Raw genomic sequence first — 27,767 nt, forward strand, 5'->3', positions numbered from 1 at the left:
CCTCTCCCCCCCGCCCGCTCGCCGCCTTCCTCCCTCTGCCTTCCTTCCCCACGGCCGGCCGCCTCCTCGCCCGCCCTCCCGCAGCCCAGGAGCCGAGGCTGCCGCGGCCGTGGCGGCGGAGCCCTCAGCCATGGCCTCGGGCGACACCCTCTACATTGCCACGGACGGCTCGGAGATGCCGGCCGAGATCGTGGAGCTGCACGAGATCGAGGTGGAGACCATCCCGGTGGAGACCATCGAGACCACGGTGGTGGGCGAGGAGGAGGAAGACGACGAAGACGACGAGGACGGTGGCGGGGGCGACCACGGTGGCGGGGGCGGCCACGGGCACGCTGGCCACCACCACCACCACCACCACCACCACCACCACCACCACCCGCCCATGATCGCGCTGCAGCCGCTGGTCACCGACGACCCGACCCAGGTGCACCACCACCAGGAGGTGATTCTGGTGCAGACCCGCGAGGAGGTGGTGGGCGGCGACGACTCGGACGGGCTGCGCGCCGAGGACGGGTTCGAGGACCAGATCCTCATTCCGGTGCCTGCGCCGGCCGGCGGAGACGACGACTACATCGAGCAGACGCTGGTCACCGTGGCGGCGGCCGGCAAGAGCGGCGGCGGGTCTTCGTCGGGCGGCGGCCGCGTTAAGAAGGGCGGCGGCAAGAAGAGTGGCAAGAAGAGTTACCTGGGCAGCGGGGCCGGCGCGGCGGGCGGCGGCGGCGCCGACCCGGGCAATAAGAAGTGGGAGCAGAAGCAGGTGCAGATCAAAACTCTGGAGGGCGAGTTCTCCGTCACCATGTGGTCCTCAGGTGAGTGCCAGCGGCGCGCCGCTGCTCGGGATGTTTTTGTTTTGAAGGGAAGCCATGTTTTATGTGTGTGATGGGCGCCGCCATCTTCTCCGCCCGGGCAAGTATGGCGGCCCCAAAAGATGGCGGGGGCGGCGGGCCGCGAAGATGGCGGCGCGGGGGAGGGGCGGCGCCCGGCTAGGCCGCAATGGCGTAGTTTGAGCGAGCGGAAGCGGGCTGTGGCGGCTGGCGGAGAGGGAGGGGCCGGCGCTCCTCCACGCCCGTGTCAACGGACGCACGGCGGGCCGGTTGAGGGCGCCGCCCCGCGCCGGGCCACCCGCCGGGCGTTGACAGGGCTGTGGCGCGGGGCGGACGCGCGCCGTTCCTCCGCCGTCCCCTGGGGGGTGTTGCGGCCCCGCCCCGCTGCCCCGGACGCGTAGCGTCCCCCCGAAGTCTTCCCCGGAGCGGGCGGCGCAGAGCCCTCCGCTGCTGCCCCGCGGTCACGCTGGCCCGGGCCGTCGCCGCTGCGGGGCGGGACTTGTGTGGCACGTAGGGCTCGCGTGTGCGGGTTCGGCGGCGGTTGGAGCCTGTCACCCACGCTGCCAGCGCGCTCCTCGCCTGCTCGACCCGAAACAGGAGTTGGGAAAGGAAGGGCCGAGCATTTCACTGGCCTTTGAGTCTTAACGCATTGTGGATTTTGTTTTTTTAAGTGTTGGGCCCTATGCGGATAGGCTGGGCTGTCTTGCACAGCTGTGGACATTTGTCACCAGACTAATAAATATTGCAAGTTTCCAGTGTCTGTAGCCTCTTTACAAACAGTAGTCCCTGTTTCCCCCGTGAAAAGAACTATAAAAAGTAGTTAATTTGCCTTACTATTTTAAACGGTTTTTAGCGAAAGTCCGTGTAGGGCCCAAAATAGCCTAAACTGAAAGAGTAAATTCCTTTCAGTTTAGAGGTACGGAAAAGCTGTCGACAGTTCGTTTTATCCAGTACTGGGTTAACATGCTAGCCAGCTTCATTGTTGGGGTTCTACCTAGACAGAATAATCCCACCGTAGCTAGTTCATGTAGCCCTTGTGATGATAAGATTTGAGTTTGAGAGCCTCCTAACGCTTTACTAAATTCTCGTATTTGGGCGCAGCCTCAATATGATGTGATTTATTTGTTAAAATTCAGAGGAATGAGTGAATAGAGGAAGATCCTGAACGAAAAAGCTCGTCTAGTAGTATCACGATGACAGAAAGCTTGATGGGTCTGCGGTTCAGAGATGAGGGAGAGAGCCCTACAGAAATCGAGTAGGAAGTGCTCAGGGCGCTGTTCTGCGCTGAATGAATCTCTGGTTAGAATCTGCTCAACTTTTATCAGGAGCATTATGTTTACATAAGACTGAATTAGCCAGTACCTAGTGATTAATCAAACTCTGCCTGCCACACATTTTGGTGGCAACAAATAGTTTGTATACTGACGTGTTTAAACAAACCCTTTTTTTCCTTTAGTAGAAATGGAATAATGGAAGTAGGTTTAGGGCTTTAGGTGAATTTACCAAATTTGAGTACCAAGTACATTAACCATATAAAACAGCTTGTTTTACCTGTTTGACGTTTGATCTTACCAAATTGTTAGCTAGCTTTTCCAGACAAGAAAAAAAACTTGGTAGTGTGTGGTATTGATTGATGAAGTACTGTGTATTGAGGCAGCCAGTTTAGGGGAGAAAGTGAGGGGCCTGGCTAATGTGGGTTAGTTAAGTCAGCATTTAGTCATTACTTCCCTTGTGTGACTGGCTGCTTGCAAGGGCACATAGAGCAACTTGGGAGCATTTTTAATGTCTATTTCCACCTTAATTGTCTAGTGTGTTACTGAGTAGTCTGCAAAAAAAAAAAAAAACGGTAGTTATAAATATTTGATGGCAATAGCAAGGGATGGCCTATTTCCTCAGAAATGTCTTGGTGGTAAATGATCCTTCTTCCTTGTCTTTGTGGCTTGCAGTTATAACCAAAAAAGAGCTAAGTGGTGTGTGGTCAACTACGCATGTCCCAAGTTCAGATTCTGAAAATAATTTAATCTTTAGAACCTGAATTAAGACTGTACAATAAGAGAAGAAATGGAAGCAGATTAGTTAAATTAAATGTGTCACATGTATTGCTGTGGTAGAAATGGATCTCATTTGATCCTAGGTATGAGTTGCAACTCCACACTGTATAGTTTGTTGAATTAATGCATTAGACTGGCTAAACTAGGAAGCCTCAGATTTACATAAGCACCGATTTTAGTTACCTGTAGCCCTTGTAAAAAAATAGTTGTACATGTGGTTAGTCTTGTTATTTTTCGAGACAGGGTTTTTTGTGTTTCCCTGGCTATCTTAGAACTCGCTCTGTAGACAAAGCTGGACTGGACTCAGAGATGAGTCTGCCTCTCAAGTGCTTGGGATTAAAGGCAGGAGCTACAACTGCCCAGCAACAATAGGGGTAATCTTAAGACACTAGTAATTTGTTTTTACCTCTTGGAATTTTGGTTTAAACACATTTTAGTAGGAATTTGTGGAAACCATATTCTTGGGTTTTGTAGGTCTCATGTTTTTGTGTGGTTGTTGCCTCCTTGAACTTGAGAGACAGCATTGTTTGTGGAGGTCATGTTTTGATTGAAACAGTAGCAAAGCACTGTAACCATTACTTTAGAGGGCATAGAGGCCTGCCCCTTTCCTTCACCTCCTCTCTTGGTTTTCATAGTTCAGTAGTTTCTCTATCATCAGATACTGCACTGGGGCCAGGTGGAGGCGGCGCACGCCTTTAATTCCAGCACTCCCAGCACTCGGGAGGCAGAGCCAGGTGGATATGTACATGAACAGAAATGACTCAAAGACAGCTGTATCTCTAAAGCCCACCCCAGCGTGGGTGATAGCTCACAGGCTGGGAACCTAGAGCACACTGCACAGCCTCCAGGTAGCTTAATGGGTTGGAGAGTGTCCTTTCCAGGTGCCTTGGTTGATCTAAACCCCTTCCATGCAGATGGTTTGGTGTGAGAATCCTTTTTTGCAGCTCAGTTTCATTCTCTGAGGGGAGTCTCAGCTTTTATTATTTACTCTGGCAGGGAGGGGCCTAGAGAACCTCTTAGTTTCAGGGACTTCCTGAATCTTTTTGAGTTTGCCTTCCTGCTTTAAGGAGCTTCTTGGAAGATGGAATGTTTCAATCTCTCTAAAAAACTGTTACACAACAAATGATTATCACTTCTTGCTGCTTTTTTTTTTTTTGAGATCTGATACATCCCTGGCTGTCCTGGAACTCACTATGTACACCAGGCTGGACTCAAACACGCAGAGATCTGCCAGCCTCTGCCTCCCCACTGCTGGGATTAAAAGGGTGTGCCACCTCGATCTGCTACTTGTTTTGAGGCAAGGGTCTAACATTGTGGCCAAAATTGGAGTGATAATCATAAATCACCACAGTGACTTCATCACAGACCTATGAGTAGTCACTTCCCCATCTCCCTCTTTTCACTATATTTCTGTCTCTTGAGTTTGCCTATACCAGATACTTTATATTGATAGAATCAGATAATATTTGCCTTTTGTGTCTGGTTTAGCATGTGCTCGTCCATTTTTAGTGGCAGGATGATCCCGTAATATAGATGATTATGTGGATAAAATTAAAACTTTCTATTTTGGGTACTTACAGTTTGGCCATGTTTTGAAATATTTGTAGTTTTCAGTTTGGTGTTTAGTGTTTTCCTTCATTATTGACAGCTGTATTTTTTTTTTAAATAGTCATCAGGTTCATACAGGAGTGACTTTATTTTTATACAACTAATGATAAAGGAAATCACTTAGCAAAAGCATTCAACCTTGAGAGAAACCTAGGTGGCTCTAACTATCTTCTGTTAGATCTACTATGGAAGGGCTTTGTGCTTAATTGAGTGAAAACATGGGACTCTACCAATCCTAAATTGAAGTAGAACCAAATGTGTTACATTGTTTTTCTTGTTCTATACATTCAGAAAAACTCAAAGCTTGTCAGTATTGGCCATTTGCCATTCCTCTGTGGTAATCTCATTTACCATGTTGTTATCATAGAGTAAAGAGACCATAGTCATGAATTTCCACAGAACCAAGTCCCCAAAACTCTCCAAAGCAATCCTGTTAACTACATGTCCTACATAAGGCAACCTCAGTCTAAGACCCCAGTTCTGATCTGGTGACTGGGAGTCCCAGCCTGCTAAAAGCCTGTGTGACCTTTGACTCTCCCCTGCAGGTTATTATTAACTTTTCCTTTAGCTGCCCCTGACAACTGCTCTCTCCTCTGCCAACGGAGCAAAAAAGTCCCTTTCAGGAAAGGTCAGGACTTCTGTCCTATCTACTGCCACTAGCATTTTAAGCTTTTGAAAGAAAAGACATAAAAACTGAGGCTGAGGTTGAGGATGGTCAGTAGTTAAGAGCCTGCTTTTCAGAAGGACCAGATTTGATTCCCAGCACCACACGGTGACTTACAACTGTCTGTAATTCCAGTTCCACCTTCTGGCTTCCTTGGGCACCAAGCATGCACGTGGTGCACATGACATACATTCAGGCAAAACATCCACACACATTTTTAAAAAAGGACACAGACCTACACTGGACTCGTAGGTGAGTGTTTTTCTGCTTGTTTTGAAGTTTGCCTAGGCAGTCCAGTCTCTGAAAACAGAAACTTAGGACTCTATTATAGTGGGTTATCAGCAGAACAGTTATTACAGAAAGCATTTCTTAAGATCTGCATTCTTTTGTTTAACTCCTCCTCTGGCTCAGGTGACTATCTCTGTGTTCTTGCTCCTACTTTGAGTAAGAGTAAGACTAATCAAAATGTGAAAAATAAAAGTGAAAACTTTATAGTTTCAAAACTCAGGATATTTACTTCGAATTTTATTACATAGTTTTATCAGGAAAGTACTTACACCATACAATTTTTTTTTTCTGTGTATGTGTGTGTTGTACAGTCCAGAGGACTTCCAGAAACCAGAGTAGGATGTTAGGTGCCCTGCTCAATGCAGTCCACCGTATTTCTTTGAGATGGGTCTCTCACTGAGCCTGGAACTAGGCTGGGCCAGCATGCCTCTTGTTTCCACTCCTGCACTCCCCCCACTCCCACCTCCCACTCCCCTCAATCCCCACAGCTTTGAGTTTAACATGAGTACTGATCTCTGAACTTGGATCCATCAGTCTTACTTACTGAACCATCTTTGTGAGCAGTACTTGTGAAGTAGCTCAGGCTGGACTTATATTCAAGATAGTCTTCCTCTCAACTCTCCAGGTGCTGTGCTTGCTTGTGCTCTCTATACAAGTCTATTCAGAACCATGGATTTGCTGATTTGATATCTGAAACATGATTTGGATGTTGAAAACATTAATTTTATTAGTTAGACTTCTAGGAAATTGTACAGAGATTCTAGGTGCTAGTTGGCTGGAATACTGGTGTGTATTTAAACATGCGTGGTCTCTGAACATGAGGTTGGGCCATTTCCTCATTCAAAGTAACTTGTTAGTAAGGTCCGTAGTGGCTTTTTGTGGTATGGGGATCTAGCCAGAGCCTTGCACATACTAGGCAAGCACTTTCCCACTGAGCTATATCTCAACCCTATGATTAATTTTCAGTAACAGCCCTGGTTTCAGGGGATTGTACTAGTAACCACATCGTACTTGCTCTCTAGGGAGCGCTGGCCAAGGTTTCTAAACTTGGTTTTAGTATTTTTTGTTTGTTGTTTGTAAAATGAAGTAGGGATTCTCTAGTCTTTTCTTCGTCATCATCATCTTTTTTTGAAACGGAATCCTGCATTGTAGTCCAACCTGCTAAAGTAAGCTCATGGCAATCTTCCTGCTTCCGTCTCCTGAGTCCTGGAATTATAGATGTGCACTACTATACTCATCTTTTTGTTTGTTTGTTTTTTGTTCCTTTGACAAGGATTAAATGCAGGGCTTCATGTGTGTTAAATGTGCACACTTACCACTTAGTCACATCCCAGTCTCCATTTTCAATCTTTAAAGCAAAGAAATTGTACTTCTTTACAAATGACCAAGTGTTTCATAAGAAGCCATATGCATAGCTTCTTCTGTTTCAGTGGTCGGGAAGAACCTTGAGACACCCTTGCCTTCAAAACTAAGATGCCATCATCATCCTGATACTTCCAGCTTTCCTTTCCTTGGGTTTTTGTTGTTTGTTGTTTTGATACAGAGTTTCTCTGTGTAGCTTTGGCTGGCCTGGAATTCACTCTGTAGACCAGGCTGGCTTCGAACTCAGAACTCCACCTCTGTTTCCCGAGTGCTGGGATTAAAAGCTGCTGCACTACCACCTGGCATTGTACAGTGGTTTCTAAAGTTGTTAAAGGTAATTCTTGTGCTATTGTTTCTGAATAGTAAGCAGTGCCACTTCAGTGTGGGTTTAGATGGTATTCGTGCTTTGTAGATGTCACTTTGAAAGTGAAACCAGAATGGCCAGGCATGGGGGCTCAATCCAGCCAGCAAGTGCATGAGTAGGTAAATGTGGACATTGGGAAAATAGAAGCAGAATCATTGGGGTCAACTCTAATGAGCTTCTTTCATGGCAGTCAAGATGAAAAAGGAATTGCACTCTCCTTACTTGATACTAAGATGAAAAAACTAAAAAGGTGGGGCTTTGGGTATAACTAGAGCAACTATAGGCCTAGGGCAGGAGGATTACATGTATGTATGTATACATGCCACAGTGTGCATGTGGAGTTCAGAGGACAGCTTTCAGAAGTTGGTTTTTCTCTATATCATGTGGGTTCGAAGGATACAACTCAGGTCATTGGTCTTGGAAACAAATGCCTTTAACACTGAGCTGTCTTCCTGGCCTACAAGAAACCTGTCTTTTTAGAAAGGAAGAAAATCAGTTCTTTTGAGAAATCCTCACTCATGTCTTGCTTGTATATTACCCTTTTTCTAAACACCTCTCTTGCTTTCTCCCCCCTAAATCTCATTTAAATCTATGGTAAACTTTTAACAAACCCCATTTTGTTTCAAAAAAAGAAAAATGGGGCTAGAAAAGATGGTATGCAAAATGATTAAAAAAAAATTTCTTTTCCATCAGCCTGGTGTCATGTTTCACAGTGATTCTTGGATCTGCCAGAAATGTCTAAAAGGTGTAAAACTTGAAATATTACCTAGTTGGAATTTCCTGTCTTCTACTTTTGGTTTTTCAAGACAGGGTTTCTTCATGTGGCCCTGACTATCCCAGAACTCACTCTACAGACCAGAGTAGCCTCAAACGCAGAGATCCTCCCGCCTCTTGCCTCCCAAGTGCTGGGGACATTGTTATGTGCCACCGTGCCCTCCTCTAAGACCATCTTTTTTGTTGTTGTTTTTCGAGACAGGGTTTCTTTGTGTAGCCCTGGCTGTCCTGGAACTCACTCTGTAAACCAGGAAGGCCTTGAACTCAACTGAGATCAGGCTGCCTTTGCCTCCCGAGTGCTGGAATTAAAGGTGTGTGCCACCACCTCCCAGCTGCTCTTCCATCTTATGGATATAGTTGCTGTGGTTGTTGAGCTTATCATTCTTTAGAACCGTTAAGCCTGGTGGAGAATACCTCATCTCGTCAGGTTGTTCCAGTTCTGGCTTCAGAGGTATGAAATGAAGGAAAGATATAGGTTTGGTGAAATACAGTAATTTAAAGCGTGAGGTTGCATATAAGTGAGTTTACCTTTGAAATCATACTTGAAGAGTGAGGGCGTGCAACAACTAAGGATTCCATACTTTACATCTTCAGCTTAAAGTCCTTATGTGAATATGTTATGCTGTGCTGAAAAATATTGCTGAATATACCCAGGTCTTTTAACTAACTCCTAGAATTTGGGTGTTACTTTATTTATACCTCTGATTAAACTAAGGTTCTTGAGGCAGGGAGAGAGGATCTTGGATTATCTAGGTGGGCCCTAAATGTAATCACACCAATCACCTGAAGGAGTCAGAGGGAGAGGAACGTCAGACAAAGAAGGGATGATTAGGAAGCAAGAAGTGTTGTGAATTGTGATTGTGCAGGGGTCATGAGTCAAGGACTGTGGCAACCACCAACCCCATCCCTATCCCCAAACTCAAGAGATACAATCCTCATAGTGACCATAGATCATACTGGTTCTGACTCCTGATCTCGAAATATAAGCCACCATCAGAGGGGACTACTTACTGTGTATGCACATTGTCTGCAGGTAGCTGGAAAATCTGTTCTATAGTGCAAAGTGTGGTCATCCCCAATGGCCCGAGGCCTGCTGCCCCCTTAAACAGAGGAAGGAAGAGAAGAATTTGTGCTGTGCATAGTAGTGCATGCCTTTGGTCCCAGTGCTGGGGAGGCAGAGGCAGGTTGATCCTGGTGAGTTCAAGGTCAGCCTTGAACTGTGAGCTTGGCATTTTTAACAGGGGACTGTTGCCACTGCACTCCTTTTCAGTGTTCTCAGTCTTTTCCACATAAGCCTTGGTTTACCTTGTCAAATCTGGTTCCATGCTAACTTTGCCTTCAAAGGAAACTAGCAATGAACCTCTTAACAGATGTGTCCAACCTGCAGTCCATGGGCCATATGCAACTTAGTATATTTATGAACATTGGCTAACACATTGGTAGATGGCAGTGGCCAAAGATGGGATATATCCCCTGGGTCTGGTGCATTAATAATTTTAGACCAGCATTAGATCATTTTCTTCCTGAGCATGGTTTGCCTTGACTTGTGTACAGTATCACCTGTTGTAGTTCACAGAAATCAATAGTGTCTTTGACATTCAAAGTGGATCAGCTTGTATTCTCTTGTCAGAAAAATTTTCAGTATTAGGAGATTAACAGAAAGTAATGATAGACAGTGCAGAAGTTTGTATGTGGTGTGTGCATACCTGTAACCAACACTAGCACTGTAAGGAGATGGGGCTGGAGGAACATGAGAGAGGCCAACCACATAGTAAGATACTAACACCAAAAACAAAGCAGGCATAGAGAGATGGCAGCTCAGTGGTTAAGAGCACTTACTGCTCTTGCAGGGGACCCAAGTTTGATTCTCAGCATAAAGTAGTGGAAGGAAAGAATGCTGCTTTGCTGACACTGCAGAAATGTGGGTATATGGTGATGACAAAATGGATGATGCAGCCCTGTGTACATACGCTTCCATCTTCTTAACTGTTTGATCTCCTTTGCAAGGTCTTGTTTTTTCCATTCTTGGAATTAGGGATAGCTCAGGGACCCTTCTCAATTTTCAGTGGGTGTGTTCAATGTTTCTGTAGCTATAAATGAAGTCTGTATGCCAATGAATGGCACCATTCTCCAACCTAGATTCCTTTTTATTCCCTGTACTTAACTTTCTGACAGCCTGCGTGGACATGTCAAAGCAAAGAGAAGCGTGGTGGTCGTAGTCATCATTATCTCTTCCACACTTGGCTACTTCAGCAGGTGACACCACACCATCCTCCAAGAGATGTATCTGGTTTAGTCTTCCAAAAGTAATCTTTACCGTGTTTTAAGGAACTCTTGGAAATGTATTTATTTGGTACCAAATCAGGTTTCTCAGAAATTATTCCTTTTCCGAGTAGAAAAATTACTACCTCAATCCCCTTTTCTCTAAATAAAATTTCATCTGTAGGTCAAGTGTATGAAGGAAGGGCCAGGTAGTAACACTGGGTTTTGTGGGTTTATGTTCTCTGTTAAAGCCAATCAAACCCCCATGTCTTTGCATCAGGAAAGCAGCCTTAGATGACCTGTAAAGAAGTGGAAAGGATTGTATAAACAAACAACTTTGTTTATAAAAGTAGGAGTACTTTTTTATTTATATGTAGGTGTGTGCATATGTGTGCACAGGTGTCAGCTGAGTCCAGAATAGGGCATCTGGTCTCCAGGAGCTGGAGTTGTGAGCCATTGGGAATGGGAACTCAATTCCCAAGTCCTCTGCAAGAGCAGTACACTTTCTTAAACCCCAAGTCATCTCTCCAGCCCCCCAAACGTGTTTTGATTTTTTTTTTCCCAGAGGTGACCGCATTTGTTTTTGTTTGTTTTTTTTGACATGTTTTGATTTTGAGACAGGATCTCACTATGTAGACTAGGCTGGCCTCAGATTCAGTTGCCTCTTCATCTGCCTCTTGTCTGCTGGGATTAAAGGCGTGTATCATCCCACCTGGCCCCACCTTGATTTTGACAGCCTTGAACTGGGACTTGGGTCTCAAAGAGTAGTAGGCTAGACTGTTGTCCAGCAGATCTCCATGCCTGTTTTCTGCCTTCCTAGAGCTGGGGTTCTACATGCTATGCCTGTGTTTTTATGTGGGTACTGGAGAATGAACTCAGGCTTGTGGAACAAGCATTTTATCAGCGGCTGTCTCTCCAACCCCTCTCTTGGGTTCTTACACTTTTGAATATAGTAAGAACTGGGCCTCAGAAAAAGGCTGGAGGTGTGGCTTCATAAGAGTGTTTCATAATTTAACTTCCCTCTCTAAAAATGTGCTCCCTGAGGGTGGAGACTGTATTGTCTCTGGCCACTTTGCCAGTGACAGGCATCTTCAAGGCCATAGCTAATATATGTGGAACTAATACAAGGGTTAGTCTAGGTTGGGAATTCTCTGTGCTGCGGATTTGACACTCATCAAGTATTCCCAGGCTGGCCTTAAACTTTCTTTGAAGTTGGGAGATGACCTTGAACCCCTCAATTCTGGTTTACAGCTTGTGCCATCAGGCACAGGTTATGTAGTACTGGAGATTGATTGAACTCAGGGCTTCATGTTAGGCAAACACTTTACCAACTGAGCTACATCCATAGAGCCCTTTGCTTTTATCTTTGTATCAGAAATGTGTATAGCTGACACCAGCAGAAGGATGGTCACTACAAGTTCAAGACCAACTAGGGTTGGCTAGCAAGATGGGGGGTGAAGGGGGCTGGGAAAGAAGAAAGAGCAACACTAGCTTCTCTGCCTACCATCATGTTTCTGTACAGTTAGGTTTGGTGTGGTAGTGTATCTTGGTGAGAGACTGACTTTGCTAAGGACAGAGCAGGCTAAAAACTAGAAATGAAGTGAAATTATCTGACAATGTGGAGTCCCACCTCTAACTGCTGATTAGTCACACAGCCTGTTTTAATTGAGAGACCTCTTCATACATCCATCGATAGGATTTTATCAATACATGGATGTACTAGTGTTCTTTCTAGTTCCTAAGGAGACACTTGGGCTTAATGGTTCAGCACACAGGTCTCTGGGTTAGGCTTAAGAGTTTATATCCGATAAATAAAAGTGTTTCATTTTTATTTTGTTTTAAGTAGGGGGGGGCAGTGAGACCCTTTGATCCATTGGGTAAGCTGCAAAGCCCGATGACCTGAGTTCAGTCCCCAGGTCATATATGGAGGAAGGAAGAGAACAGACTGAGTTGTCCTCTGACCTTCATACACATCTCCCTCGTGCATGTCTGTGTTTTGTACAAACAGAACTTTTTTTTTTTTTTAAACCACTAGCCCCGGGTAAGTTTCTTAATTTTCCTGTGCCTCAGTTTCTTTGGTTTGCCCACTTCATAGGGAATGTATGTAGTGATAAAGGTAGTGCTATACACAAACATTGAGTAAAATGTCATTGCTGTTATGTAAGATTTCTAGTGTTGATTTACAGTGTTTTCTAGACTAAAGAATGGTGGAGTAAGCTATGTGCGGTGGTGCATCACACCTGTAATCCCAGTACTTGGGAAGTGGAGGCAGGAGGTTCAGGCTAGCATAAATAAGAGGGTGGGGATGAGGCTCAGCAGTGCTTGCTGAGAAAGCTGGAATGATGACCTAAGTTTGATCCCTACTAAGTATGAAAGGAAAGGACCTACCCCTAAAAGTTGTCCTGTTTTGTTTTGATGTTTCAAGACAGGGTTTCTGCCCTAGAACTCACTTTGTAGACCTTGAACTGAGAGATCCACCTGCCTCTGCCTCTCTAGCCCTGGGATTAAAGGCGTGCACCACCCCCACCCAGCAAATAAAATGTTCTTAAAATAAGATAAAACTTGTTATTATAAAAAGAATTGTGGAAGGTTAGAGAGGGGTTTGGATTTGTGTCTCCTTTACTTTTCCTTGCTAGGAGTGATAGAACTTGGATTGATTGCTCGACTCTAAGAGCGTTCTTTATCTTTTATATACTAGTTTGTGAAATGGGTAAAAAGGCAAAACTGAGACATGAGAGAATCCAGTTAGACAAGAAGGTTAACTTGGAGAGTATGTGACAGTACACTTGTGGAGAACTAGCTATTCGGGGTAGGCTAACTCAGAGCTCTAATGTAAAAGTCTGTGGGGCTTTAAATTGAAGGTTTGGGTGACCCAGGAGAAGAATTAGGAGTTCAAAAGATGGAGGACAGAGAATGGCTGGTTGAGAAATTGAGGCGGTAGCTATAAATAGTTACTTAAGAAGATTCCACTGAAAGCTATTTTTATATTCAATGCATTTGTCTAGTTAAGATGATCAATCTCATGTGTTTCAGATGAAAAAAAAGATATTGACCATGAAACAGTGGTTGAAGAGCAGATCATTGGAGAGAACTCACCTCCTGATTATTCTGAATATATGACAGGCAAGAAACTCCCTCCTGGAGGGATACCTGGCATTGACCTCTCAGACCCTAAGCAACTGGCAGAATTTGCTAGGTAAGTTACAAGAATGTTACTTCTTTTCTATTATAGGAAGTGCTTGAATCTTGCCAGCTGTATTCTTTTGTTCCCAAGTGACAGTGATGGTTTGTATTCTTTCTATAGGGACACTTCTGAGAACAAAAGCAACAACTCTTGGTTTTGGTAATAGCTAATGCTGTTAATGTGTGAAGGGCAGCATTCTAGATCTTTGCAGACTGTGAGATGAGGCACATACTCTTTGGGTCCACAACTGGTGTTGCTGTGGAGTTAAGGAAGTTGCACGTGATTTGTTTTGAGGTGGGTGTGCACATCGCCTCTGTGCCCCTTTGTTGGTCCAAGCATGTTGCAGTGTGTCCAGGTTTATCCTGAATGCTTTGACCACAGCAGGAATTTCACCAGTTCATAGTTAGTGTGTGATGAGTGTAACTCCTGGTGTTTTCTTAATTTAAGTTGGGCTACCCAAGCTGAGCAGTCAAGATCCGTACTCACTGATACTTGCTTGTTTGTTTTGCCTGAGATAGCATGGGTTCCTGCAGAAGTCTAATATTAATTAGTCAACCTAGATGCCCCTCAACTGAAGAATGGATAAAGAAAATGTTGCACATATACACAGTGGAGTACTACTCAGCAGTAAAAAAAACAATGATATCATGAAATTTGCAGGCAAATGGATGGAACTAAAAAATACCATGAGTGAGGTAACCCAGACTCAGAAGGACAAACATAGTATGTACTCACTCATAAGTGGATACTTGTTGTAAGGCAAAGGATAACCAGACTACAATTCACAGCTCCAGAGAAGCCAGCTAACAAGGAGGGACCCTAAGAGAGACACATAGATAGCCCAGCAAAGGAGAAATAGATGAGATCTACATGAGCAAACTGGGACTGGGGGTGGGGGGTAATGGAGGGCAAAGAATGGGGGATGATTGTAGGCAGTTTTCATGAGGACATGGTAGGGTAGGGGAGCATGAATATGTAACATTTTAAGTAAAATAGAATTGCCATTAGTCCAGCATCTTCCCTTGCCCAGGGAATTAGCAATTCTATTTTACTTAAAATGTTATTTTTCATTTGTTATAGCTTAGCAAAATTAAGGCTCTGTGCATTGTTAACAACACTGCTTTTCAGATTTTGCTACCATTTGTGTTTTCTGGTACAGTTACTAGACTCATATTAAGCAACCTTCTCCCCAAAAGCTACAAATAAAGATTGAAATTATAATGTACAGAGTTGGCAATGACATACAGTTTGGGGGCGTACTGAACCAAATACTGTGCCTGAGTTTAATACTGTGCTAAGACAGTATCACTATAGGCCAGGCTGACCTGGAACTTGTTATTCACCCCAAACTGACCTTGATCTCAAATCCTGTTTCAGCCTCCTAAGTGCTGGGATTATAATATAAGTGTGTTGTATCTCCATACCCAGCTTGAACCTAGAGTGTTCATGTTAGGGCATGCATACCAGAACAGAATGGCACAGTAGAAAATACAAATGAAGTACAGTCATACCTGGGAATTGGGATGCTTAAAGAAAATGGATGGAGTTGAGGTAAATTAGAATCAAATTATTTAGGTCCATGAATGCTGGCCAGAGATGTGTGGGATTTTTGCAGAGCCGCTGCTAAAGACTTGAACAGGGAGGAAGAGCTTTGGTTGGGGAAGATTACATTATAGCCAAGTCTAAGATGGGTTAATGCAGGTTCCCCCTGGATTCGGGAGAAGGCTTCAAATAGAATAGTAGGGTAGACAGAGTAATGACAGAAGGTAAGGAACGTTTGCTGTGTGTGTGTGTGTGTGTCTAGTTGGGGAGAAAAAAAGGCCACCAACATCTACCTTAAATTATCACCCTTCCATCAGTGTTCAAGGTAGGCAGTGTTTGGATTTAGGGGTTAAACATTCATGTGAACATGATGGTTTTAGGAAGGAAGTTAGAATAAAGTCATGCTAAAATTATGGGAGTTCTAAAATGGGAAGTTTGGTAAAATCCTTGTGTTGGGAGAGTAAGAGAAAGCAGTGAGAGTAGAAGAGAATCGTTTGAAATAGAGACATGCAGCAGAGTGACTGCCAATGAAGAACCTTCTAAAAGACGAGGAGAGGGAGGAGTACAGTCTCCATTGTGACACATTGCAGCACTACTTCTGTGGCAGGGTAGAGGACTGAAGAAAGACTTGAAAGAGAGAGGGAAGCTATAGGTTGTGAGCAGTATAACTTAGGCACAGGTGACTCTTGGCATTGTTTTTACCCCCTCCCCCAATAGCTCAAAGCACCAAAGATAAAGAACTACAGAGAATGATGTTGTGAATGCCATGGCCACGGAGGGTATTTTAAAAGGAAGGAGCACTCACTGTTCAAAGTCTTTATGTGGCCCAGGACCTTGTGCATGCATGGCAATGCTGCTGAGCCGCAGCCCAGCTCTCAGCAGTCTTCCTTTTACAGTCAGCTCTTAGACTTTCATTCTGTATTAGAGTCTGGTGTTGCCTTGCTTACTTGGCTAGTATGTAAAAGAGAAAAATGAAAGTTTGGCACCAAGGGGGACTGAGGATTGGATTCAGCCCCATCTTGGATTACATACATCCCTTACAGATCATGTTAACCTACATGGACTTATAGAACAATAGTGGTAGAGAGGAATATCTAAGCCTCCATGCCCTGTTATTTTCAGGTCTTTACATTGTGAGACTCTGTGTCATCATGGAATAGGGTCTTCTGGAGGCCTTTGACTGGAACTCTGACAATAGAATACCAAGTTTCACTGTTGGGGGGTCACACCACATGATGTCCACCAGTTATGACGAAACTGTTCTTCTGGCCTTCCTCCTGCCCTCTGTGCTGTGATTGGAGAGCCTTGAGCTCTGAGCTTATGGCTGAAAGTTCCTATGTTTCTCTCTTTCATCCTGTGGCAGAGTGGGTATGCTGTCCTGGGCATGAAGCTGAGCCAAGAATGTCTCAGACCTGCCACACTCCACCTAGACTGCTTAGCATATATATAGTTAGATATTTAAGTGACAGATGGAAGTTAAAAAATACAGTGAATTTTATTTGCAAGTCCTGTCTTTAAAGCTGGGGGTAAGAATTGCTCGTTTTTAAAAGTACTTGCCTTGCTTGACGGGAAACCCTAGGTTTACCGTGTGAGTCTAAGCCAAGTGCTGTGTCTATTCAGTGCTAAGGAGAAGCACATAGTCATCCTCAGCTGCATAGTGAGTTTGAAGCTAGTCCTGGGATACAACATGAAATGCTGTCTTTAAAAAGAAAGAAAGCTGGGTGGTGGGGGTATACACCTTTAATCCAAGCACTCAGGGACAGAGGCAGGCTGATCTCTGTGAGTTCAAGGACAGCCTAGGACTACACAGTGAAACCCTGTCTGGGTGCGCCCCCTCCCCCCCCCCAAAAAAAAAAAGGTCTTGGTTTTGAGGTGGTGCCACATGGTGGGGGGTTCTTTATACTTTCCTGAGTTGCCTGTTCAGGCTGGGGCCTGGTGAAGTGAGTTTTATCTCCTATTTAAGTAGGCAGTTCTTTTTGTTTATTTCCTTAGAGCTGCTAGCACTGTGAGATCTTGTAGTCTGAGCTGGGTGTGATGAGTACACACCTATAATTCCAGTACTTGAAAGGCTGAGGCAAGAAGATTTTAAGTTCAAGGCCACGCTGGGTTTCCTGATGAGACCCTGGTGCTTACAGAGGATAGCTGTGTGACAGCAGAGACTGTCCTAACAGCTCAAGTTCTGCCTGTTGGCTCTGCTCTGAGTTTCTTGTGCATCAACTTAGTTGGGACTTTGGTTAAACAGTGCTCTGTTAAAATTGTGCTACAGAGATGAGCTGTGGAGTCCAGTCTTGATGGTAGTGCTCCTTCCATGTGTGACAGGGTAATGCACTGGTGTACTGTCAAGTCTAGCAGCCATGCTGCACAGCAAGCCCTCTAGTTTAATAAAAGAAAACTGTTAAGGGCGCCTTTCTGCTTATGCTGTTTTGTTTCAGTCTCTTGATCCTTTGGTTGAAAGATAGTTCAGACTATCAGAATCATGTGGATTGTTTAGCATAAATGACATGATAATTTCAAAGAGTGAATTCATTTTGCTTGGTGCAGTAGCGGGTGTTTATAGATCTACCATGCAGGAGCCTGAGGCGAAAGATTGACAGGCTCAAGGCCAGTCTGGGCTATGTGGCTGGGACCCTGTCGCAAAAACCAAAGGAACAAAAGGATGAACTCATTTCTAACCACATGACCAGTGATAGTAGTAACTGTCACTGCCCAGGTGTCCAGTGTGTGTTGTCTTTGACTTCTTACAGCTCTGATGTAGGGAGAATTGTGCCTGCTTACAGAGTAAGAAATTGAGGCTGAGAAGTTGAGTGATTTGCTCAAGGTCATGAAGCTAGTAGAAGCCAACTCCAAGTCACATATCCATTCTGTCATTGTCTTCATCATGTCTGGGTCTGTAAAGTATCCCAGTCAATGAAAGAAAAGGCATCCAGGTGCTGGGGGTGGTGGTGAGAGTGGCCTTCATTCTTCACTTGGACAGCAGAGCTTCACTTAGGGAAGAACCACTCTGCCGTTACGGATAGTTAAGTCCTCCATTGATTCTGAGTCTTAGGTTTGTCCAAATGCATTGTAAATTCTCATTCTAAAATTCATACTGAATTTTAGCACACACTTTTGACAATGACATTTTAAGGGGAGGGGAAGTAACACCACCAACCAGGAGTGTGGAAATAGGAAAGTCACAAATTCAAGGCCAGTCCTGTGTTACACAGCAGGTTCAAGGCCAGTCTGGGATATACATGAAGAGCTTGTTTTAAAACACCCAACTGACACTTGAGAGAAAGCCTGGTGATGGTGGCGCACGCCTTTAGCTGCCTTTAATGCCAGCACTCAGGAGGCAGAGGCAGGTGAATTTCTGAGTGTGAGGCCAGCTTGGACTACAAAGTGAAATTCAGGGTGGCCAGGGCTACACAAAGAAACCCTGTCACAGGCTAGAGAGATGGCTCAGCCGTTAAAGCCTAGGCTCACAACCAAAAATATAAGAAACCCTGTCACAAACAACATAAATAAATAAGTAGAGATTTGAAAAAAGTAGAAGTGTTCATGAATTGCTGCTGTTTCATGCTGACCTAACCTCTAGGTGGCGCAGGAGCGCCGGCCTCCTATCCTACTCTGAACTGAACCCCAAACTTCAGAATTTACTGGCATTTAAGACAACAGAGACTGGTACAGATTGATTACACATGTAATCCTAGTACTTAAGTAGACACAGGCATTTGAGACCAACAGAGGCTAGTTAAGAGCAGGCACTTAAGTAATGCTTGTTAGCTGGCATACTGGTAATCTACTTAGAGTGTGTCTGCAGGGTTGGAATTGGGAAGACTATTTTGAGATTCATCGTCAGGCACTGTAGTAGCTTCCTCTCTGTCTCTAGGCGTGGACGGTTTGCCAGGTCACAGGGTTTGGCAGTGTAGGGAGGACCAGTTACTCTCCCCGGTTTGAGTGGAAAGAGTAACCTGGGCCTCTGTTATTGTTACAAGTCACCTTTGGTACATTGTCGTTATTGTTAAGAGACCATTGGCTTAGTTATTGTTTATGTATCAACCTTTATAGAAGAGTATGATGTGGCAGAACTAGGGATAGAAAGATGTTTTCAAATTTTAAATCTTTAATTTTCTATGAACTCAGGATTTTTTCCCCCTTGATCATACACAGGTCTATAGGGAATGTTTGGAAAGAAAGTTTTCATAAAAACCAAGGTTGCTTGAGTAAGTAGCATATGGACAGGTTCTTTGTTGGCAAGCTCTGTGGATAGTAGCCTCACCTGGGGTTCTCCCAGCTGCCATATTACCAAAGTTCTTTTCTCACAGGGGAGTTCCCAAGCCACAACCAGGAATTTTTAAAAATAAGCTAGCTGTGGTGGCAAAACCCTGTCTCAAAAACAGAGTAAAATTAAAAGTCCTATAAAAACTGTCATCTCTTTCTACCACCAAAATAAATACTTTACAAGCGGTGTTAAGGCAGTTACTCATTGGGCGATGGTAGCACATGTCTTTAATCCCAGCACTCGAGAGGCAGAAGCAGGTGGATGGATCTCCGTAAGTTCAAGGCCAGCCTGGTCTACAGAGTGAGGTCCAGGACAGCCAAGGATACACAGAGAAACCTGTCTTGACCCCCCCCCCCAAAAAAAAGTGGCAATGCCACTGGTCCACCAGTCTCTTGGAAGTAGCCAGTACACATTGGGGGTTTCCTTTGAGTGTTAGTGTTTATTACTTGGGTATAGGGTGTAAATAATTCTGCTTAAAAGTACTATTCAATTGCACAATTATATCCCCGGACGATTTGTGTCTGTATGACATGGGCTCATTGTGTGTGTGTGTGTGTGTGTGTGTGTGTGTGTGTGTGTGTGTGTGTGAGAGAGAGAGAGAGAGAGAGAGAGAGAGAGAGAGATTGTTACTGTATTTTAAAGATGTTGTATAATTTTGAAACTTTCCGATGCCCATTGTTCCCTTTTTTATAAGACACCCTTATCATCAAAGCAGCTGATTTGGGTAACTTGCCATGGCCCCACCCTGACTAAGTGATTAGTCTGAAGTTGTCAGAACTGTTGATCTTTGTGGGGCTTTTGATTTTGTTTAACGGGATTAGGTGGGAAGAACAGATGTTGGAGTCACAAGATAATGGTGCTGATGGTGCCATTCTAAGCCACACAGCGTTCGTTCTCAAGAGGCAGCAATGCAGCCTTTTGGAGCACTAGCACTTACCTAGGAAGTCAGAAGAGCACCACTTGCTCTTCCGGCCAGCAGTCTGGGCAGTTTGGTCCTTTCTCCTTTGTGGAAGGAAGGCACCATCAGCTTAATGTTGGTGCTACAAAGGAGAAATCTCAGGACTATTTGATTTATGCTTGTCGAGTGTGACCCACTCCTACAAATCTGTCTTTCTCTTTCTCTCTCTCTTTCTCTTTTTTGTTTTTTCAATAAGAATGAAGCCAAGGAAAATTAAAGAAGATGATGCTCCAAGAACAATAGCTTGCCCTCATAAAGTAAGTAATGCGAGGGGAGTATTGGTTAGCTGCTGCTTAGGCTTCAGACAGTTTGTAAGGAACCATGTACTTTGATTTCCACTTTTGTAACTAAAACAGAGTGAGGAATTAGGATTTTTGGTTTATAAACACGAGGGAGTTAATTTTGTTTTGTTTAGTTAAGTGGGGCTGCTATAGGGGCCAGTGTTCTTATTCTGTATATTGACTGTACTGTGTTAGGACTATTTTCTTTGGATCATAAACAAGTCTGTCTTAAGACACTGGGTTGTTCTCACCCACAAGTCTTTATGAAAGACTCTCCTAAGCTCATGATTGAAACTTGGAAATTATTTTGGATGTTGCTAGAATAGACCAAATAAAGACTTGGTGATTTTCTTCAGTTTTCTTTTTACTCTGTTAATTGTGCTACTAGAAGGGTGCATAACCGTTTTCAAACGCAGCTCTGGTCTTTAAAGCAAAGGGGGGTGGCTGAAAGGCAGTTTGAGGTGTCTGGGGGTGGTGCTCAAATTTGATTGGACTTAAACAGGGAAAGATGTAAATGCTGAGAAACAAAGGGGAAGAAACCATGAATAAGGAATTTCCCAAAACAGCAGTTGGAGAAGAATAAGTGTGCTTTGGTAGATTGCTACTGAAGACCATGCACCTAAGTCTCTGTACTGGTTGTAAATGCTTGTGGTGTGGAGGTGTGGGGTGCATGGTGGCTTTTATCAGAGCCAAAATGAAGACGCATTTGAAAACCGTTATGCCATAAGCGCCGGGATCTCTTTGCTTCTCTGTATAAATGGGAGCTGAAGCTAGAGGTCAAGGTGGAAAACTGGCTTTCCCCTCCCTTTTGCCTGTGAAGCTGTCTAGTGGTGACCTGTGCTGTCCTTCTGTCATGCTGTCTCACCATTTCCCCACTCACTCCATCATGGGCAACAACTGCAGAAGAAATTGTTGAGGACATGCTGCTCTCGGGCACCACACATCCATCTGCCTCCCCCGCACTGGTATCGCTTTGCCTGCCTCTTCCTTTTCCCAGTGTCTCACCAAATAAATTTCTTCTGTAGTTGCCATTCCTTGGAGACCCTCTTGCTTCTTTCTCTGTCAAGAAGGGGAAAGAGGCAAAGAGAGAAGAGGGAACAGTAGGCGATGGAGAATGACAGCCCATTGTTGCAGCACAGAATACGGGGCCCACCAAAGGTAGTGGTGGACTACCGTCATTTTAACTCCGTTTATTTCTCAGTGCTTCTGTTACTTCATCTGGGGGCTGTAGCTGGGTGAGGCGGCCGTGGTGTAGCTGGAAGCCGGGGTGCTGGGTTCTACTCCCAGCTTGGCTGGCTACTGCTCGTAGTGTGACCTTGGGCAAGTCTACCTCAATTCATCTCTAAGCCTCAGTTTCCTCATCTGTAAAGCACGGGTTTGCCGTAAATAATAAGGCCTTTTTCTCAGCTTTCTGATTTGTTTACTTTTTTTTTTTTTTTTTCTTAAATAGCCTTAATGTTCTGTAATGCTAAGTAAACTTAAAGGGGGGTTGGGGAGGTTGTTTGCTGTAAAAACATCAGTGAAGGCTGTTGAGTTTTTGAGTCCTTTCTCACAGTTTGCAGTGTGAACCACTAAGCTTCTTTCTCTGTTTTAAGGGCTGCACAAAGATGTTCAGGGATAACTCTGCTATGAGAAAGCATCTGCACACCCACGGTCCCAGAGTCCACGTCTGTGCAGAATGTGGCAAAGCGTTCGTTGAGAGCTCAAAGCTAAAACGACACCAGCTGGTTCATACTGGAGAGAAGCCCTTTCAGGTAGAGCCAGTTCCTGTTCCCCAAACTGCAAGTTAGGGTGGTGATATCAAGCATGGTTGGGGGTTGGCGGTCTCTTATTCCCACTCCTGATTATGGCTCCCTGAAGGTCTGCCTGGGTTCCTGGTGATTGTGTGTGACTGCAGGTGTTGGATCCTGGGTGAATGATGTCTGTTGAGAGAAACAGGATTATGTGAGAGTAAGCCCACACTAAATTTGTAGCATGTTCACAGAGACTCAAAGGTCCCATGTTTTGGAAGTGAGTAATGTGTTGAATTACTGATAGAATGCTTATAAAAGGCTGTGGCTACTATGTGCGGCTCCAGGTGACACTCGGTGCTGCTTACTTATAGAAGCAAATGAGTCTGTAACAATTCTGTGTGACACTTGGCATGACAAAATGTCTTAATCATCTGTACTCTACTTTCTGGGGTGTCTGTTGAAGTACTAGAGCCTTAAACTGGCACTTAGCACAACACATTTGTTTCTCAAGAGCTCACCATGGGCTTGTAGTGTCAGAGATCCCTGTCTGTCAGTTCTAGATTATGCCCAGAAGGTTTTCCAGGACAGGAAGGAGACAGGCTCAGTAAAATAATAGGTGGTTTTCCATCCAAGCAACGTGCCATTGACCCCAGTGTCTGGTCCCAGTTGCCAAGTGGGTTGATGTCTGATTTTTCCTTGACAGTGCACATTCGAAGGCTGCGGGAAGCGCTTTTCACTGGACTTCAATTTGCGCACGCATGTGCGAATCCATACCGGAGACAGGCCCTATGTGTGCCCCTTCGACGGTTGTAATAAGAAGTTTGCTCAGTCAACTAACCTGAAATCTCACATCTTAACACACGCTAAAGCCAAAAACAACCAGTGAAAAGAAGAGAGAAGACCTTCTCGACCACGGGAAGCATCTTCAGGAGTGTGATTGGGAATAAATATGCCTCTCCTTTGTATATTATTTCTAGGAAGAATTTTAAAAATGAATCCTACACACCTAAGGGACATGTTTTGATAAAGTAGTAAAATTTAAAAAATACTTTAATAAGATGACATTGCTAAGATGCTCTATCTTGCTCTGTAATCTCGTTTCAAAAACAAGGTGTTTTTGTAAAGTGTGGTCCCAACAGGAGGACAGTTCATGAACTTCGCATCAAAAGACAATTCTTTATACAACAGTGCTAAAAATGGGACTTCTTTTCACATTCTTATAAATATGAAGCTCACCTGTTGCTTACAATTTTTTTAATTTTGTATTTTCCAAGTGTGCATATTGTACACTTTTTGGGGATATGCTTAGTAATGCTGTGTGATTTTTCTGGAGGTTGATAACTTTGCTTGCGGTAGATTTTCTTTAAAAGAATGGGCAGTTACATGCATACTTCAAAAGTATTTTCCTGTACAAAAAAAAGTTATATAGGTTTTGTTTGCTATCTTAATTTTGGTTGTATTCTTTGATGTTAACACATTTTGTATAATTGTATCGTATAGCTGTATTGAATCATGTAGTATCAAATATTAGATGTGATTTAATAGTGTTAATCAATTTAAACCCATTTTAGTCACTTTTTTTTTCCAAAAAATACTGCCAGATGCTGATGTTCAGTGTAATTTCTTTGCCTGTTCAGTTACAGAAAGTGGTGCTCAGTTGTAGAATGTATTGTACCTTTTAACACCTGATGTGTACATCCCGTGTAACAGAAAGGGCAACAATAAAATAGCGATCCTAAAGAGAGATAATGGCAGAAAGAGATCTGTAAGCACAGCCTTATTTTCTTCTGTTGTCCAGAATACTTAGAATTCTTGAGCCTCCCAGAAATTGGAAGCTAAATAAAGCAACTCGAGTTTCCTTTATTTTGCACTCAGTGACAGTGACTGTGATGAGATCCATGCATGGACACTTAATATTTCCTACACGCCCTGAGTTCCGAAGGAGTAGGCAGTAGGCACCCTGAGCTAAGGAACTACCTCAGAGTACACCAGATGGCCCGTGGCCAACAGGATTGCCCTTGATATCTTGGTGCGTGTGGGAGTGATGCATTTGCGTGGAGCCTGATGCTTTCTGAATGGAAGGCACCAACTGGCAGTGGGTGTACCAAGGGAGGACGGGCCTTTCTTCTCATCACTCAGGCTGCCTTCAAAGGCAGTGGCTCCTTGGCTTGTCCAATAGGAAATCCAGTGCAGTCCTTATTAGATGCTAGCAGCTGTAGCAATTGAGTGCCAGTAGCTGTTTGATGCTTGTAAACACACTAAGTGCAGAGCGGCAAGGCGATTAGATTATTAGAAAGTTGTACTCAGTGAGTACTTGACTTGTCATGTTGTGACCTCTTCAATGTATGAGTATAATTTTTGAATTTACTTAAAGTCAAATACCAGACTTGTTAAATATTTTATAAACTGCCGTGATACATCAAATTTTCATTTATTCAAAATGCAAACCTAACTGTCTGTCTTTCTGTGCTGAATGCTTAACTACAAGGTAAATGACAAACCAATACCAGATTTAGTCACAAAGAGGCTGGGAGACCAACCGGTCGAACACTTAGCCTGATTTCTTATGGCCTCACCAGGAGGATTGGTGACCTAGAAACAGTGACCCCGTGGCTCTGTGGAATTTTGAAGTGCCTTCTGAACCATAAATGAAAATCGTAACTTGGGACACTTGTTTTTATTCGTCCAGAATCTGTTATCCAATGAGTAGTTGACGGAACTGAGTTCATCAGCAGACCGAGCTGTGCTTGGATGACAGGCTTTGCTGTGCCTGGCAGTCAGGAGAGAGGTAAGCCTGAGGAGGGGGCCCCTTCCGAGCCAAGTGCCCCGTGTGATTCTCTGCCAGGCCTGGGCAGAGCTTCATCAGTGCTTTTGTGAGCACCCAGGCCTTCGCTCCCTACCATCAGGTTGAGCTTTCCCAAATGCCCTGCAGTAGGAGTCCAGAGCCACGTTGCCCACCCTCACCCAGTGTTGTGCCACCTTTGAGCCTGGCCCTGGCACTTCCTCAAGACCCTTGCCTAAGGCTCCACAGCAGAGCAGACCTGTGCAGTGGGCCTGCCAGCCACCCTGAGAGTCAGGCCTATGTCTGGAGTGAGGCCTCATCCTCTGTGCCTTGATTCCTTGGGAGATGCCCTCAGCCATCTCTTCTGTCCCTTTCTGTCTGAGTGAAACAGCCATTGTCTTTGCCCTTTCTGTGTTAGCATTGTCTTCTCAAGTGTGCAGTTAACTTCTGTTAGGAGTTCATGTGGGGGTTCAAAGACAGCTTGGTATGCAGATCCTTGCTGACTGCAATTTGGGCTTAGGACAGCAGCATAGGGAACTAACATGAGTGGCAGTGGCCAGAGGAAAGCTGCTTCTCATTGGCTTTGGCTTAAACCCATTTTGCTTGTTAGAATTTATTATTTTGTTATACATGTAATTTACTAAAATTTGAAATGGTGTTCTAACAGTGAGTCCATTGTCTAGAGAATTAATCTGATTTGTAAGTAATACTGATAGACATATTTTCTTACATCTGAGCAGAAATAAATGCATGTTTTTAGCAAATGTAATGTAAAAACTCCAGAGGATAAGTTTACACCTAATAAGATGTTGTTTTCTATTTTTGAATTTGTTATTTGCCCCTCTTTGGTAGTGGGGCTGGGGGCATATTATCTGTATACAGAGCTGTCACTCCAGAGTGACGTTTATTTCCCACAGAGATGCTGAGCTCACGCCGTGCTGGTCCCATGCGATGTGCGTGCTTTGCCCAGACTCCAGGCCGGAGGAGCTGAGGAAAACCCAAGACTTTTTTCCCCCTATTTGGTTTCCATGCACAGGTTCTTCTGAATGCCACTTGTTTTGCTAAGTTTGGGGATAGAAGACCCTTTGAGGGATTGGTATGTGCAATGCTTGCCCATGTTTCTAGGCAGAGTTGTAGCTGGTGTCTTCACAGAGATGAGAACCTACTGTCAATGAGGTGTGTGGTGCTCCAAGGGTGATACGGTGCTGGCCTGGCTTAGCACCCACCCACCTTCCCACTCTGCAGGACTCACCTGTGGTGTAACCTCAGATCACTCACACTAGAGTGTATGTCTATGACCCAGGAAGTCTTGCCCCCTAATTTCACCTACTCCCCACACAGGCAAAGAGACCTGACCGCTTCTACCTTTCCTCTGTGCTCCAGAATTGGCTTAATTTTGTCAGTCTGCAATGTTCATGTTTTATTCTCTCAACATCTAGCCTACAGCAAGAGCAGGGACTTCGAGGGTCAGAACAAGGGGTGAGCACAAGAGTTGCCAGTAGATGCCAAGACTACTAAAGGCTTTGTCCTAGCAGCCCTTTGCTAGCCCAGATTGTTCGGCTCCAGCCATAAGAGGCCCCTATCTGACTTTGCAGCTCCTTGGTGTTAGTGTGACTTCAGTACCTTCCAGAGCCCAGGCCTAGCAGGGCCTGGCAGATGCACTCCACCTATGATTTCAGCTGAGGCTAGGAAGTCAGAACTCCCAAGGCATATGTGCTTGCTTGTAACTCTGGGTGAACACCTCATCTTCTGCTCTTTGGCTGGCCAGAACAAAAGGTACTTCATGCTTCAAATCACTCACCTCCCAGCAGCATTGACCAGACCGATTAGGTCTCCAAAGTACTGACCTTTTCCCACCGCTTGTCACTGTTCTCAGGGTGTGCTCAGGTGCCTTGCTTGCCTCAGATGGCTTAAGTACAGGCCCTTCAGACGAGTGGCACCAGGCGGGAGAGGATAGGTGTGTGGCTAAGAGGCTTCCTGGCATCTTTGGGCCTAATTGGTCTGTATGGTGCCAGGAAGATCATCCTCCAGCTGAGACATTATTTAGACTTTATAGGAAGGGTGGGTGGCAGTTGTGAACAAATGTCACTCTGTCCCTTATAAAACCAGTAAGGGAGCATTGGGGCTGAATGTTGGCAGCAGGTCATCAGGCAGGATGCACCTTACTTACACAGACTGGTACAAGGTGTGCCCAGCCAGCATTCTGGAGCCCATTGAGGAAGGGGATGTGTTAATTGGCAGCACATTGTCTGGCATTCCACAGAGTGGCAGGTTTGATGATACTACTTAAGGCCACTCACACACCCCAAGAAATGACATTGGGGATGGGCAGCTGTGCTGGGTTGTCTCCCTGCCTGGGGCCACATGGTGTCTACATACATACATAGTGTAACGGAGGGGAGAAGGCGTCAGTACCAGAGTCACCTCTTTCATAATGCCAGCAGCTGTTAGACTCTGATGTCTACAAATGACAAGAAAAGTTGTGTTTTCATTTTCTGGGAACTCCTATAGGCCTTGGCTCAAGGACTTTGCATTGTGTGTCATGTACATCTTTTTAAGTGTTCTTTGCTGTTCTGGAATTGTCCTTGGTTTTTCCTTAGCTCATAGATCATAGACACAGAAATATTATAGTATTTAAAGCATCCGCATCAAGCATCAGATGGCTTCGCATCCAGGAAAACATGATAACTCAGTTTGAAGCACCAAGCATGTGTAACATGGCTCTATACAATACAATAAACGCTAATGTTAAGCTTTTTAATGCCTGTGGTTCTTGTTTGTTCTCACTTTGCCTTAAGCCTGGGGGTAAGCTCCCCAACCTGGTCTGAG

General features: G+C 44.5%; 1 protein-coding gene across 2 annotated transcripts; it reads left to right on the forward strand.

Annotated features, from left to right (window-relative positions):
* On the forward strand, positions 1–27,701 carry Yy1 (YY1 transcription factor). 2 transcript variants are annotated; one of them, XR_009382934.1, is made up of 6 exons: positions 1–809; positions 13,231–13,393; positions 20,339–20,399; positions 22,019–22,177; positions 22,860–24,944; positions 25,856–27,701. XR_009382934.1 is itself a non-coding variant. In XM_059279841.1 (5 exons), the coding sequence occupies exons 1-5, from the start codon at positions 131–133 to the stop codon at positions 23,040–23,042; spliced, it is 1,245 nt and encodes a 414-aa protein (XP_059135824.1). In that variant the 5' UTR covers positions 1–130; the 3' UTR covers positions 23,043–27,701. The 2 variants fall into 2 exon arrangements, 1 of the variants encoding a protein (XP_059135824.1); XM_059279841.1 differs by having other exon boundaries at positions 22,860–27,701.
* The last annotated feature ends 66 nt before the right edge of the window (positions 27,702–27,767 follow it).

This window comes from Peromyscus eremicus, chromosome 14, assembly GCF_949786415.1.
Source record: "Peromyscus eremicus chromosome 14, PerEre_H2_v1, whole genome shotgun sequence".
NCBI classification, from domain to species: domain Eukaryota; kingdom Metazoa; phylum Chordata; class Mammalia; order Rodentia; family Cricetidae; genus Peromyscus; species Peromyscus eremicus.